Source organism: Carassius auratus, chromosome 16 (assembly GCF_003368295.1).
Source record: "Carassius auratus strain Wakin chromosome 16, ASM336829v1, whole genome shotgun sequence".
NCBI lineage: Eukaryota > Metazoa > Chordata > Actinopteri > Cypriniformes > Cyprinidae > Carassius > Carassius auratus.
Window position 1 is genome coordinate 295,877 of NC_039258.1, and position 16,187 is coordinate 312,063.

Here is a 16,187-nt window from a genome sequence, read left to right on the forward strand (position 1 = left end):
TTCAGTCCTCATTCACTGTCCTGGTATGAAGGAGTGTAAACATTCAGCCTGACTTTGGGTTTACACGGATGAACAATGAACAATAGTTATATGTGTCTGGAATAACATCAAGGTGAGTAGATGATGATCTGTCAAACTATTTCCTGAATTTGTCTTTTGACTCTAAACTCACTTAACCCATAATCTCTTCGAGGTCTGAAAATAAAATGTCTTAGTTCTAAACTTGAACGTAAACACATTTATCTTAAAACAACATCTAGTTAGAAGTGAAAGTACGATTGAAATGTGTGTGAAATGTTTCATTTTACAGTGTTGCACAATCCTGAATTGCCCTCTGTTGTACAATCTTGAGTTTAGCAAAAGAGGAAATGTGCGTCCCATCACGTCTCAAACACTTTCTCCTTACAGTCTCCTTACAATACAATTATAGATATTATTATCATAGATTACTAATAACACCGTCTCTGTAATATTAAACGTTGATGTATCATATAGATACTTATTTATTTGCACAACTGCATAACAACAGTCAAAACAACAGAGTCTTGAGAAATAAATAAATTCAAGATGAACTGATTTTCAGCAGTCTAGAATAAATAAGTGAAATATATATCAGTTTGATATTTATGTATTAAAATAGTTCTTGTTTTTATTGTGTGCATGCATTTTTTTTTTAATGTCAGCTTGTCTAGACTGAAATAAATTAATATGTATTATTATTATTATTATTGAAATAAATGTTATTAGTGAAATAAATACAGCTGAATGCATTTTCAGCTGTTTTGAATTAAATATCTTATTATTATGTATATAAATGTATGAAATAAATGCATGTAAGCTGAATTAATTTTCAACTGTGAAATATTAGTAAATAAAAATGTATATATTGTAGTATTGTCTAAATTTTTATTGTCTGTGTACGTGTGTGTGAGTGTGTGTGTGTGTTTAATGATTAATTTCGTCGTTGTTAAAGGGAAGTAAGTATTGCTTCTTTCCTGTTGTGCCATTATAGGTGTGTGTGTGTGTGTGTGTGTGTCACTGGGAGCTCATTATAAGAAGGTTTATGTGTCGGAGCATATTGTCACTTCTGAGTCTGTGGTAGTGGACTGACTTTCTTAATTAAGGTATGAAACCATTCTGCTACTTTCGTTTCGTTTTGTTCATGACTGTAGTGTGTCATTCTTTCACTAACTTTAAAATGGTACATGATGCTTTGGGAGTTTATTTAACAGAGATCATTTTATAAGGCTAACCCGAGCATTTTTTTTAATGTTCAAAGGTATGTTAACTCATATCTAGAGTAAGAGATCACAGAGGGGGGCTTCAAGGAGCTGAAAACACCCCTTAAAAATGCCCCTAGTAGCTGACGGATCATAAAAAGTACTGTGAACTGAAGATTAAACCAGTTTATGATCAGATGGAGATTTATATGAGAAGACTTGAACTGAACCATAAATTAAACAGAATTTTAACAAAATTGAAAAAAGAAAGAAAAGAAAAATATCTTTCAACCATCCATTTTGGATAGAAATTATTATAATTTTTTTTTTCCAGATTTTATGTATTGTGATTTTTTTTTATTAGATTAAAATATAAAAATATATTGTAATTATACTTGTAATAAAAAATAATAAAAAATTGAGTATTCAACAACAAAATTATATTTGATTGAAATAAAATATATATTTTTTTTATTATAACTGTAAAATTACAATGTTAATATTTGCATCTCAATTCAGACGTTAAACCACGATTTATTAAGGCATTGTAAATGTTTTAGATTTAATATGTATGACTGTTTGATATTTATTTAATATTTATTTTTTTTTGGTTTAAAAAGAGATATTCACCAAAAATGTACTCTAAAGCTAATTTATTGACAGAGGATAACCATACAAACCTCGTTACTCACATCGCTTTAAGTGTTTTTCAGATTGATTTATTAGAAACATCTTATCTCGAAAGTTTCCATGATTCATTTCCTGTGCTGTGTTAGAATTCGACCATCACCCAGACGTACTGCAATCCTGAATGTGTCACATTCAACTGTGTGTGGTTTAGTAAGACTCATACTGTATGTTTTGTGATGCATTTGTATTGTTATTAATCAAATGACCTAATTTTTTAACCACCTTCAAGTTCCCTTGGTCAGATTTACAGGACAGGTAAAAAAAAGCAGGCTTTTTCAAAAACAGTACTTTACAGCAATTTAAAACTTGTCTTATAACATTTTCTGCAAATCGGTGCAAAATGATGGGAAGGTGTATATGTTGTCAGTCATCTCTCATGTCATGTCAGTCATGTCAGAATGCAATTTTGTTAAACTTAATAGGAAATATAATCTTTTACACAACAGAATAATTTCTAAGCATGCTTATTACGGCTATATTTTGACCTCGATCTTTAAAAAAGATTAAGGTTCTTAATAGCATCTTCCAGAAAATGTGCACGGTATGCTATGCGCGGTTCAAATGTGCACAGGTTCTCTTGTAATCTTCTGGATGTTTATCTTTAATTAAAATTTAATTTTTTTACAGGTTTGCATCATTCACATCTACATCGACGATGGCGTGGACAGTGGGTCTGAGTAACCTTGTGTTAGCGGTCTACGGATTCACACTGATCACAGGCCTTCCCTCCAACATCTTGGCTTTCTACACCTTCTTTAAGAAGGTCCGCCAGCGCTCCACCCCGATGGACGTGCTGTTACTCAGTTTAACCATCTCTGACCTGATCTTCCTCCTTTTCCTGCCGTTTCGCATGGTGGAGGCAGCAAGCATGCAATGGACTCTTCCTTACTTCCTCTGCCCGCTGTCGGGATTCATCTTCTACTCCACCATCTACAACAGCACCTTCCACCTGACGGCCATCAGCGTGGAGCGCTACCTGGGAGTGGCTTTCCCCATTAAATACAAGCTCAAACGCAACCCTCGAAACGCCGTGATAGCCAGCGTCATATTCTGGGTGATCTCCATGGCACACTGCAGTATCGTCTACATCATGCAATACCACGATCATTCCAACCCCAACTTTACCGATCCCTCCACACGTAACACCTGCTATGAGGAATTCTCTGAGGAACAGCTCAAGATCCTCCTTCCGGTTCGCCTGGAGCTTTTCGCGGTGCTTTTCGTAACGCCGTTCCTCATCTGCTTCTTCTGCTACATCAAGTTCATCCACATCCTCTCCAATCTGCCCAGCATCAATGCCAAGAAGCGGTATAGAGCCATCGGGATGGCGTTGGGCACGCTACTCGTCTTCATTATCTGCTTCATGCCCTATAACATCTCACACGTGGTTGGATATGTAGGCAAATACAGCCCTGACTGGCGTGTGTACGCGCTGCTCACCAGCACGTTCAATGCATGCCTCGATCCTTTCATATTCTACTTCTCTTCTTCAGCACTTAGAGGAACATTTAAGAACGTCTTCCAGGAGCTGTCGAGGAGGCTGGTCATGCCTTGCTGCCGCTCGCCGTACTATTGTCCTCTGTTGAACTGTTCGAGTACAGAGGAGAAAACTCAGAGCACGACCGACAGCTCTCTGTAACTTCACAAGCCGGGACTTGTGAAACGTGACTCGATCTGAGAAGTATCAGAAGAGCACCACATGGGCCAGTATTTTTCTGTGTTTTCTTCTGACTGAGTCCAAAGCAAATGAACATAATTCTGATGCGCAGCTTAATGGACCTGTATAATGGGCCACTATTACTAGGAAGGTTCCAGTATTTTTTATTTCCATTCATTTGTCTTTGTTGAAGCACTATAAGCTGTCAATCAAACCAACCAGCTATGAGGGCGATTACAAACAGCATTACGAACTTTAATTTGAAACTTACAAATCGGACAAAAAGGTACAAGATTTAACGACTTTATAGAGGGAGAACTACCATGAAGCATTGCGAATTACATAGTGAAATTCAAAATGATGGAGATGTATAAAACTATTAATTTAATGTTATATATACATATACAGGGTTGCCATGATGAGATTTGTTCACTGTGACTCGCTGATTGGTGGAATTTTTCCTGTACAGCATTATGGGTACTATTGTTTTTTTTGCCACAAATTCATCTGTTACATTATTTTAAAAATGCATATACTGTACCATCGATTAACCAACCTTTGTATCTCACAGTAGTTCTGTCTTTAAAGGTTTATAAGGTGTCATTCAAAATAAGTTTTTCTATGCAGAACAAAAAAAACTAATTATTTTACTTGAACCCAACTATTGCCTGCTATTAATTTTGCATCTATTGGGGTTCAACTTGCCGTCAACTTAGACTTTCTGGTAAAGCTAGTTGACTTTGGTTGTCTTCCTGGTGAAGCAGCCTAAGGCGGGCACGTTTTTCAATGCACTGTCTGATATTGATTGTAATGGAAAATGCTCAAGCAGGTTTATTGGGTGTTTTCTGGCAGGATCAGTAACATTATGCACCTTCAGGAAGCTTCTTTGGACTGGGCATTCAATGTGTGCAGCTCTAGCAGCACCAAATAAAATAATGACTTCCTCAAATTCATACTATTGGTTGATCCAATATTATATCCTCAAACAAGCAGATTGTAAACCAACTGAATGTTTTTACATTTCTCTTAATAGTCATCTTTTTGTAAATCAGTTCTGCTGCTGCATTAACTTCACAGCATAAATAAAATTATTATATGAACTTTTAAGTACTTTTATTTTGCTTTTTTCCTGTAACGTTTTATTGATTGCTAATTTTCACTTTATGTTTGTACCGTGAATAAATTAAATGTTACCCTTTATTTGCATTTAAATGTGTTTTCTTTTATTAAATATATTTCATATCTAAGTTTATATTACAGTTTTTTGGATGTAAGTAAGTAATAATTAAATTGTGGCTAATTTTATGCAAGAGCAAACAAGATATCTTTATTCGGAGACGCTAGACATTTTTTTTCTCACGGTTATAAAGTGGCTTGATGTGTCATTTCTACTAAATAAAAATACGCAAACAACAATATAAATGACTTTTTGTATTGTGTGTGAACATGATAGTTCTAGACTAAGTGTGAAAGTGCATTAATTCATCCCACTTGCAAAAAAACTGATTTAGTATTAATCAAAATGAAATAAAATGTGACGCAAACCTGCAATAATTAAATATGTTAAATAACACAAATGCATCTAATCCCATTTTATTAACCAGTGTCTTTGCTGCTGACCTTTGATGATCAAGATCAACCATAATAAGCAAAAATGACTTTAGATAAATGAACAATTGTGCTTCATTGTTTGTTTGTTTTTTATTGCTGAAGAGTGTTGAACCTTCTTCTCTTGTGTTTACAGACGTGAATTTACTTTTCCGTCAGCCTGAGGTTTATTCATTACACTCTTAGGTGTGAAAGGGTGTTTACATTTGCTATAAATAGAACTTAATTTATAAAAAAACAATCAAACCCTGCTCATATTTAAAAAAGTAATGAGAAAGTAACACAAAAGTAACATACTGTAACACATTACTGTCCATAAAAAGTACCTAAGTAACGTAATTAGTTACTTTTTTAGGGAATAACGCAATATTATAATGCATTACTTTTAAAAGTCACTTTCCCCCGAAACTGCTTATAGCACCTTCAACCAAATCTTCAAGTCACATGGCTGAACCATTTTTTTTTTAAGTCTGAGAAGATGTACGTACTAACTCTGGAATTATTTAAAGAAAACTAGTTTTAAAAATCCATGCATGCTGTGTTTAAATCATTCCGGAAAGATTCAAGGCATTGTTAGACACGCATATGCGTGACCTTATATCATGCTAAACCTTCAGCAATATTTATGTCCCTCAATAAATGATGGATTACAGAATCACACATCTTAATCTATAAATACAAAAGAGACTGTCACACTCGGCCGCTCGCTGTATATGTCATTGTCAGCGGATGTGTATATTAGACCTGTGCAGGGCCGTCGCTATAATTCACAAGAGTCAGTCGGCTTTAGTGGGCTTCCTTCATTATGAAACATTCCTCGTCTCTCTCTGATGACGAGAGAGAGTTTTCTTAATATGTGATTAACTTGATTTGTGCTGCATGGTGAAATTATCATCCATCTCTCTCTATTTTTTGGCATGCATATGAGAAAATGTGGAGCACTTATGAGGCAACGGCCGAGTCGACTTGGAGTTTACAAAGGTACGTTTACAAAAGAACAAATCCTTGTCTTTTTCTGTGTTTTTTAGATTACACAGACATTGATTTTTAGCAATGCATCTGTTTCAGGCTTTCAAGGATTTCATATTTTAGTGTAGTGGGGAATTCACATTATGAGAAAGACAACATTTATGTGTCTGCTCAAATGCTTTTGATTGCTTTGTTACTTTTTTAGGGATGGATGATAATGATGATGATGTTATGCTCATGGTCATCTCTTTTCTGTCTATGATCTGAGCAGCTGGGATGAGCTATTAGTGACTCAGATTTGCTCATTTCTTTCCAGCATATCTAATAATAAATGACAGAACTGGGGAGGTATTTTTTTTCCGATGGATCAGCCATTTCACAATCAAAGTTTTAGCTATGAAACACAGCATTGTCATGTGTAGTAAAGTGTATTGCACATCATTGTGAAAGGGATGAATTTCCTTCTTTCAGGGGGTTCTGTGCTGAGCGTCAGGGATTTTCCGTGATTTAAGATACTGAATGAAAACCCCAAAAAAGTATTACATTCAACATGGAAAGTTGAAATTTTCAAACTCTGACTTGGAAAAGTGGAACTGAACTTGCAGAAAATGCTGATTTGGCCAAGATGGCAAAGCATGACATCTTGCAAACAGAGACCGACATAGCCCATGCACTTTCAATCAAATCAAATGCACCAATCCACCAAAGCCTGTGATAATAAAAGCGGTTTAGCAAAAGTTTGCGGAGACAGGAGTGTAAAACACTGTCAATGATCCTCAGGTGATAATCGTATACCTGTAGAATAAATAATGTTTGCATTGGACAGCATCGTTTATAAGCCACAGTTTGGTTGCTAGGAAATGTTGTATAACATTTAGTTGATAGTTAACAATTGGACACCTGCAAAGTTAACGCTGCCTGTTGTGGTGAATTGAAGCAACATGTATAAAAATACATACAAATTATGGTACACTCTTAGGCTCCAAAAGGGGGTTGAAGATCCATTTTTGGTTCCCCAAAGCAATCTTTTCAGGATAAAAGGGTACTATAGATTGTAAAAAAAAAATTCTTTTAACCCTAATGAACAAAACCATGTTTCAGTATATTGGAAAATATCATGTAATATATTAGGCATATATTCTTATATATGGGATTTATTTTTTTCCAATATATTGCAATATTTTGAAAGCAGAAATCATTTGTATATTCTGCATTATATTATATAATATATGAATCATCAATATATTATTAAATGTATTCAAATATATAATATATTAGAAAATAAAAAGGGAAAATAATATATTACAATATATCACAATATATTTTAAGAAATATATTGGTAAATATATTTTCCTTTCGTAAGGGAAGAACTGTTCGCTGAAAGGTTCTTCTATGGCAACCTTCTTTTAGAACCTTAATTCTTAAGAATGTAAACATTCTTTTTATCCAATATAAGGAATGCAAAGATTCTAACGGTTGTTTGTGGAACCTTTATTTTTAAGAGAGTTGCCATTTCAACTTTAAGGTTAGAGATTCCCAGCAGGACATCCAAAACATCAAACTCTGAATGAAACACAGCATTATTCCCAATGATTATCCTCTTTTTGAATACAATTTCGATTCTGGGATGGTAAATGTAGTCACATGATTCGTTTTGAGAGGTTGTGGTCTTGAGACCCAGTGAAGGAGAGACCAGACTGATTTATTGCCCTCCCATTCACACTCACACTCACATATGCAAGTGCACACCCATCATCTTTAAACACATCTCCCACACACCCTGAAGGAGTATAAATCCCGATAAGACGGAATAGACTAGCACACATGTACAGCACCAGAGACTGTGTGTGAGGAGCACGCCAGGTTGGATCCAGTCCACATTTATTAATTTTCCCTTATCAGTGTTCAATATTGAAAATGGAAAGCAAACAGCTGGTGCGGATGCTGTCAGCAGATAGACCTTAGTCTCTATTGAAAAACAAGAGCGGGTCAATAGAGAAGCACAGCTGAGAGGTCCAGTGTGCTTTGCGGTGAGTTCGTCTTTTTGTCTCAATATTAGAGAAGGGATGGTTTTACGTTTACGAGAGCTGTAATAGAGTTCCCTTATTGCGTTATTGTCACTTTTTGATGCTTGCACAACTCTGTTTTTCCTTCTTCGTAGATTGTTTAAACTTCCTTAGACGTATCTATGTAATAACTGCTGATTCTGGTCACGATGTGTCATCATCAGGCCATTATATGCTTAATTTGGAGGATTTTTTTTTTTTATGAATTATGTGCAATGCAATGCAATGCAATGCAATGCAACAAAGTAAAACATGTTGAACGCAGCAAAGAGTTCTACACTTTTAATTCATCGTATTTGTCAAATATTTACTCAAGGAGTTGGGGATGTGTTGCTCTTTTGAGTTTGAGTTTTTTGTGGGCGCAGATTATAGGCCTGGTCATCATATACAATAGTTTCATAGAATCTAGTATTGTTTTATAGTTTGTATACCATCACCGTGAGCTCTTTTAAATCTACATTAAGGGTGTCAGATTTTGCTCCTATATGTCCACTGTTCTGCAGTCCTTATTAAACATTTACAATTTGTCAAGTCAAATGTATTTGTATAATGCTTTTCACAATATGCATCATGTCAAAACAGCTTTACAGAAAGTAGTAGCGTGATGTCTATAATTCTTCAGCGCTTTGCAATAATGTAAGTTTTTAGGGCTGCATGGGCGACATGACAGTATAAAACGATTATACAAGTGATCCTCCAGAGTTTAGATCTAGCTATATTGTATTTATAGTGTTCACTATATGTTAAAGTGCTCACTTCTTCTGAGCTTCACTTCTGAGCATTCAAAGGCAAATAAGTAATTTAAATTTTTGATATTTAAATATTATATATTAGTTGATTTTGTTCCATTAAGAGATTTAAATATTGGTTGTTTTGTTCTATTTTTAAAGATATAAATATTGTACAGATTTTTTTTTTTTTTCATACTGAGATTTTAAATAATGGTTGTTTTTGTTCTATTGAAAGATTTAAATATTTTATGGTTTGGTTTCATCATTTAAATATTGGTCAGTTTTGTGATATTAAGAGATTTAAACATTGGTCAGTTTTGTTCTATTAATATGTTAAAATATTGTTACATTTTTATAAATTAATAAATGTAAGTATTGGTCGGTTTTGTTCATTTTTTAGGTGTAATATTATTATTTTTTGTTATATTAAGAGATTTAAATATTGGTCGTTTTGTTCTGTATAGAGATTTAAATATTGGTCAGATTTGTTCTATTAAAATGTTAAAATATTGTAATTTTTTTTTAAATTAACAAATGTAAATATTGGTCAGTTTTGTTCTGTTTTTAGATGTAATATTATTTGTTTTTGTTATATCAAGATAATTCAATATTGGTCGTTTTGTTCTGTTAAGAAACCCAAGGATCGGTCAGTTTCGTTACGTTTAGAGATTTAAATATTGGTCAGATTTGTTCACAAATCTGTTAATTGTTATGTCATTGTTATGGATTACTAGAAACGTCCAGACATGTGTGTTGGGCGTCCGGTGCTATAGGAGCAGGTTTGGACACCCTTGATCTATTTTACTGACATTTTTCATGATTTTAACACTGCATTAAATTTCCAGGACTGAAACGTCCAGCTCTACTGAGGCCTCCTTCTTCTGTGGACTTTATGGAAGACAGCAACCATGCAACACTGTGATTATTATCTGTGCCTCACCGTCTACATCGTCACCTTCATCACCGGCTTCCCGGCCAACGTCTTGGCCTTCTACACGGTCAGCCGCAAGGTCTGGAGAAAGCCGGCACCCATCGACATCCTCCTCCTCAACCTGATCATCTCAGACTTGCTCTTCCTCATCTTCCTCCCCTTTAAGATGCAAGAAGTGGCCAATAATATGGTGTGGAATATTGACTACTTTCTGTGTCCGCTGTCTGGTTTTGTCTTCTACATGACCATCTACAACAGCACCTTCTTCTTGACCGCGGTGAGCGTGGAGCGCTACCTCGGCGTGGCGTTCCCAATCCAGCACTCCCTGTGGAGAAGACCCATCTACGCCGTGTTCGCCAGCATCTTCATTTGGTTGCTTTCCATCCTCCATCTCAGCATTGTCTACATCGTGCCCTACTATAACCCATCCGGGATGGTCCCACCATCTAGAAACGTTTGCTACGAGGGATTCACAGATGCTCAACTCGAGATCCTCTTGCCCGTACGCTTGGAGTTATGCATTGTCCTCTTCTGCATTCCCTTATTTATCTGCAGCTTCTGCTATATAAACTTCATCCGGATTCTTTCCAAGCTGCCAAACATCGGCCGACGGAGAAAGCTGCGGGCGATTGGATTGGCTTTGGGAACGTTATTGGTGTTCGTGCTCTGTTTTGGACCTTACAATGTTTCCCATGTTGTTGGCTTCATAACCAAGTCAAGCCCTGCTTGGAGAGACAAAGCTCTTCTTCTCAGCACGTTCAATGCTTGTTTGGACCCGATTATTTTTTACTTCACCTCGGCGGCTGTTAGAAACACACTTGGGGCGATGATGAGGGGCATTTGGGGTAGATGTTGGTGTCCACGAGTCCTATGGAGCTCCAGGAAGGAACCTACTGAAACTGAGAAAAACAGTCTCCCAAAGCCACAGGAGATCACCAACGCACTTTGACCAGTGTTTTATCATTTAGGACAGGGAACGACCATGCAATTATTTTTTTGTACACAAATGCAGCATGGTAAACATTACTCAACTTCCTTGTAAGACGGAGGCGGCAGGCAACGCCAAAACATTACCAGCACAACTCACGTGTAGTACGAAAAGGAAAACACTGTAACCAAACCTGTGCACAGAGAGACGTGGGCAAAAACAGGATTAACTTCCTTTTGTATAGAGTGTTTATTCATCCGTGGTGTGAGCTCATCTTTATAACAAACTGGTCATCATTCACTTTATTGAATATAAACAGACAGCAGTTTGAGGACATTGATCACCGAGATAAATGAACCACAGCCGTCGGCCGTATGAAGGTCAACAGAAGCGCCGCTCTCAAGCATGTCACGTAAATATTTGAAATGTTTCCTTTCTAAAGGCCGATGCTTATCTAGAAGCTGACAGTGTGGTTTTCTGATGGTTTGTGTGCGTGTTTGATGGAGGGTGCGTGATAGAGACTTCTCTTGAAATGTCCAGGAAATGGCCAAACTTGCACCACAGACAGTAATGGTGAACGAAATGAAGAAAATTAAAATGTTAAAATAAGTAAGCCAATATTTAGACTGATTCCCTTGAAGTGTTAAAATCCATGTATATATATATATATATATATATATATATATATATATATATATATATATATATGTGTGTGTGTGTGTGTGTGTGTGTGTGTGTGTGTGTGTGTGTGTGTGTGTGTGTGTGTGTTTGTGTGTGTGCATGTAGAATTTTTTGTCTCTACCTTCACATATATTTAGCATATTTTGGCCAGAAAAAATTAATATTGAGTGGCGAAAACATTGCATTCTGAGTGTTTTGTAAAAGTTGTTTGAAAACAAATGATCTTAATATCAAAACTGCAAAAATAGCAATTAAGTCAATTAACCAATTGACTTTTTGACACTTTCAGGACTTCGTGTCCATGTGTGTTTGAAAACTTTAACCTCATTTTGTCACTAGTAGCACAAACTCCACCTTTAAATGCCTTATTTATATATATGTAAATAATGAAAATGTGACTGTATTATTATTGTATATATTGTTCCAAAGAAACTGTTCCAAAGAAAGTGTCATTCAATAAAACATTAACTGTATTATAATATTACAGCAAGACTGTGCCAAATGTTTAAATCATCTGGTGTCTTTCTTCATCCTGGGTTATAAAATGTTTATAGCATATTTCTTATCAGTTCATAATAACCATTAACCACTAATCTCGTGTCTCTGTTATAAACGCGACAAATATTTGCAAAGGGTTATTGTTTTTGACTACCGAGCCGAGAAGGAGTGTACATACAGATTCAGGAGCACGTGTGGAGACGGGAAAACACTTGAATGTTTGGCTTAGTTCCTTCTAGAGCATCATTCAGGAAACACATTGATATACACAGTTATTGCTCCAGTCTGGAGGCGAATTCTGTAATAAAGAGCGAGTTGGAGGGACGTTTGACTCACCACATATACAGAAGTGATCTGGTGTTTTTTTCCTCTCATTTTACTTCAGCTAGTTTCACAATAGTCAGACGTTTGACTGCCAGCATACATTCTGGTCCATATTAGAGCTTATATGAGCAAACTCAATCAGAACATGTCAGTCTCCATGAACATATTTACATACAAAGCAATGGAAATATGTGTGTACTTCTGTGGGTGGAATAATAAGTACTTATTACACTTTGACAGACATAAATTCTGATTAAAGTGGAATATACTCATAGTTTATGTCCTCCTAAATACCACAAAAAAACAGAACATTATATATATATATATATATATACATATCTGAAGAAAAAAACTTTTTTTTTTTAATAAATGTATTATTTATTTCTTATTTGTTTGTTTTTTCATTATTATTATAATTTTTTTTATTTAACTTAATTTCGTTTCCTTTTACTCAAGGAAGGGGATTCAGAACTTTCTTAAATATAATTCTTATTCAGTCTTTATTAATATTTGTATTATCATTATTATTATTATTATACAACATGAATTCAATTAAAAAAACATTCTTAATACAGTTCTTATCCAATCCCACCTTTTATTTATTACATTTATTACATTACATTACATTTTCTAACTGAAAAAAGGGATCCTAAACATCATTATAAATAATGTAAACATATGATAACAGTTACAAAACTATACAGGTATGTATGGTTTAGATCTTACCAGTCTGGTAACTACAACTTTGTTTATTTAAATGGGGAGTCATCTCATTTATCACCAGTAAAATATGGAGTGCCACTAGGATCCGTCCTAGGTCCCCTTCTATTTTCAACATACATGTTGCCCCTTGGTAATATTATTAGAAAATACGGGATTAGTTTGCACTGTTATGCTGATGATGCTCAGCTATATATCTCAACGAGACCAGATTAAACTTCTAAATTATCTAAGATAACAGAGTGTGTTAAAAATGTAAAAGATTGGATGACAAATAATTTTCTCCTATAAAATTTGGATAAGACAGAGATATTACTCATTGGGCCAAAAACAGTAGAAAGAATCTCTTAGATTACAGTTTGCAACTAGATGGATGTACTGTCACTTCCTCTACAGTTAGAAATCTGGGTTTTTTATTAGAAAGCAACTTGTCTTTTGAAAACCCATATTACAAAAACATTATTCTTCCATCTTAGAAACATTGCCAAGCTACGAAACATGTTATCTGTTTCTGATGCAGAAAAGCTAGTTCATGCATTCATGACCTCTAGACTGGACTATTGTAATGCACTTCTAGGTTATTGTCCTGCTTCTTCAATAAACAAGCTACAGGTAGTCCAAAATACAGCAGCTAGAGTCCTTACGAGGTCAAGAAAATATGATCATATTACCCCAATTTAACAGTCTCTGCACTGGCTACTTAATAAGGTTCAGTATCAGTTACAAATGATCATTACTTACCTATAAGGCCCTAAATGGTTTAGCTCCTGCGTACCTAACTAGCCTTCTACCACGCTACAACCCATCACGCTCCCTAAGGTCACGAAACGCTGGACTTTTGGTCGTTCCTAGGATAGCAAAGTCCACTAAAGGAGGTAGAGCTTTTTCACATTTGGCTCCCAAACTCTGGAATAGCCTTCCTGATAATGTTCGGGGTTCAGACACACTCTCTCTGTTTAAATCTAGATTAAAAACGCATCTCTTTCGGCAAGCATTCAAATAATGTATCTGAGTGTAGTTGCATCTGATCAAATGTGTATTATTATTCTTCAGCTTGGGTTAAACTAATTCATTTTACTTTGTTGGATCAGCAGCTATGCTAATGATGTCTCTGTGTGTTTCTATGTTTTGTGTAACTAGGATTCACACAAGCTCCAGTCTGGATCCAGAACACCTGAGAAGAGATGATGCTGACCCTCAGAGGACCTCAGATGATGCTAACCCTGAATCAACAACAGAACTAATAAATATAGCTACAAGTGTGATTGCATCATATAACAATTGCTGTTAATAGTGTTCATCATCTGCCTGACAACATCTTTAATTAGTTTTTCCTAAAATAAGTTTCAAGAACTGCAAAAAATAACTTTCTTAAAAGTTTTCAGTAATGCTTTATTTTGATGCAGTCTGTTGACAATCAGTAACTTTGCTCCTACATGTCAACAAACTCCCATTAGAGTGTTAGAAATCTGTCTTATCTGCTAACTCTTTATTGTGATGGTGTCCCAACAGACATAATTCAGACTAAAAGTAACTCATTTCAACTTATTCTATCCCTACCAGACTACTAATGCTCTGCTTACAGTCTAATGAGCGTCAGAAGACATGTTGGTGCAACGTTACGTATAGTTAACAGAATGTGTCAAAGGGACCATCAAAATAAAGTTTACACCATTTTTTCTAACGAATCCATCTCCAGAACATTAATGCATGAGTGTGTAAACTGTGGAGTTATAAAAAGTCTAATTTCACAGAATGTTATCTGTATATGAGCATCTGATTTAACCGAACTTACAGTATATGGGATCTCATTTACACCAGTTCTGTTGAAGACATCTAATATTCTTTAAAGTTTCTGCACCGCACAAGATTCATAATGCTGTCAACTTTATTTCAGGATCTAACCGCTATACATCAAATAAACGTTTTCCATTTTCTCAAAACTACCACCATTACCTGCCCACCTGCAGTAATAAATACACTCAGGCTGGAAATATCTTTAGATTTTGAGCATATCCAAGCATCCAGTCACCTCAGTGGGTTTTGCTTCTAAAAAAGTGTGTGAAGGACTTTCATGAGCTGAAGAGTTTAATTTTAGTAAAAGGTGACTTAATACCAATATGCCTACAGAACAATGAGTTTCAATGAATCATCTCAGATTAGACCAGAAATAACTGCCAAAAAACAAAACAAAAAAACCTGTTACTGTGAATTGTGATGTAATCTGTTGCTCATCCACCCTAGAGCACATAAATTAAACTCCTTAAAGAAACAGTTCAGCCAAAAATGAAAATTTGTTGAAAATGTACTTACCCTGAGGTCATCTGAGATGTAGATGAGTTTGTTTCTTCCTCAGATTTGGAGAAATATAGCATTGCATCACTTGCTCACCAATGGATCCACTGCAGTGAATGGGTGCCGTCAAAATGAGAGTCCAAACAGCTGATAAAAACATCACAATAATCCACAATTAATCCACAGCACTCCAGTCCATCAGTTAACATCTGGAGAAGAGAAATAAGTATAAAAATGTGAAATAATATTTGCAAGTTTAAATAATTGTTTTCTGTTTGAATATATGCTCAAATATAATTTATCATTTCTGATGCGCAGCTGTATTTTCAGCATCATTTCTCCAGTGTTCAGTGTCACATGATCCTTCCGAAATCATTGCTGCTATTTATTTCTTTTCATTTGACGTCCATCAGTTAACATCTGGAGAAGACAAAAGATGAAATAAAAAAAATCCATGATTACGACGATTAAACTACAAAACGTTGCTTTTTGCTAAAACACGAGCCAATAATCCATTACACAGCATAATCCTCCAGTGAAAAAGTAATCTGGTCTGAATCAGGAGAGAAATCTGCACAAGTGAAAACAGTTTAAAACAGCTCCAATCAAATAATGTGGCTTGATTTTGAGGAGTAGATGGACTTTTGTGATATTATGGACTCCTATTTTAAAAATGTCTTAATAAGAGATTTGTTTCCTCAAAGCATGCGGCTTTTTTCTTTTCAAAATGTTAACTGATAGACTGGAGTGCTGTGGATTACTTGTGGATCATTGTTATGTTTTTATCAGCTGTTTGGACTCTCATTCTGACGGCACCCATTCACTGCAGTGGATCCATTGGTGAGCAAGTGATGCAATGCTACATTTCT

The 16,187-nt window shown here is 35.4% G+C and overlaps 2 protein-coding genes across 3 annotated transcripts; both read left to right on the forward strand.

Moving 5' to 3' along the window:
* LOC113115664 (free fatty acid receptor 3) lies at positions 1–4,765 on the forward strand. 2 transcript variants are annotated; one of them, XM_026283199.1, is made up of 2 exons: positions 1–112; positions 2,538–4,765. In XM_026283199.1, exon 2 carries the CDS (start codon positions 2,566–2,568, stop codon positions 3,547–3,549), a length of 984 nt encoding a protein of 327 aa, XP_026138984.1. In that variant the 5' UTR covers positions 1–112; positions 2,538–2,565; the 3' UTR covers positions 3,550–4,765. The 2 variants fall into 2 exon arrangements, with proteins under 2 accessions (XP_026138984.1, XP_026138983.1); XM_026283198.1 differs by lacking the exon at positions 1–112 and adding an exon at positions 1,012–1,124.
* A 3,097-nt stretch (positions 4,766–7,862) lies between these two features.
* On the forward strand, positions 7,863–11,406 carry LOC113116787 (free fatty acid receptor 2). Its single transcript, XM_026285110.1, has 2 exons — positions 7,863–8,174; positions 9,787–11,406. Exon 2 carries the CDS (start codon positions 9,850–9,852, stop codon positions 10,819–10,821), a length of 972 nt encoding a protein of 323 aa, XP_026140895.1. The 5' UTR covers positions 7,863–8,174; positions 9,787–9,849; the 3' UTR covers positions 10,822–11,406.
* Positions 11,407–16,187: the final 4,781 nt, after the last annotated feature.

Coding starts and splice junctions, on each gene's coding strand:
- LOC113115664 (XM_026283199.1), top strand. CDS start 2,566: ATGGCGTGGACAGTGGGTCTGAGTAACCTTGTGTTAGCGGTCTACGGA.
- LOC113116787 (XM_026285110.1), top strand. CDS start 9,850: ATGCAACACTGTGATTATTATCTGTGCCTCACCGTCTACATCGTCACC.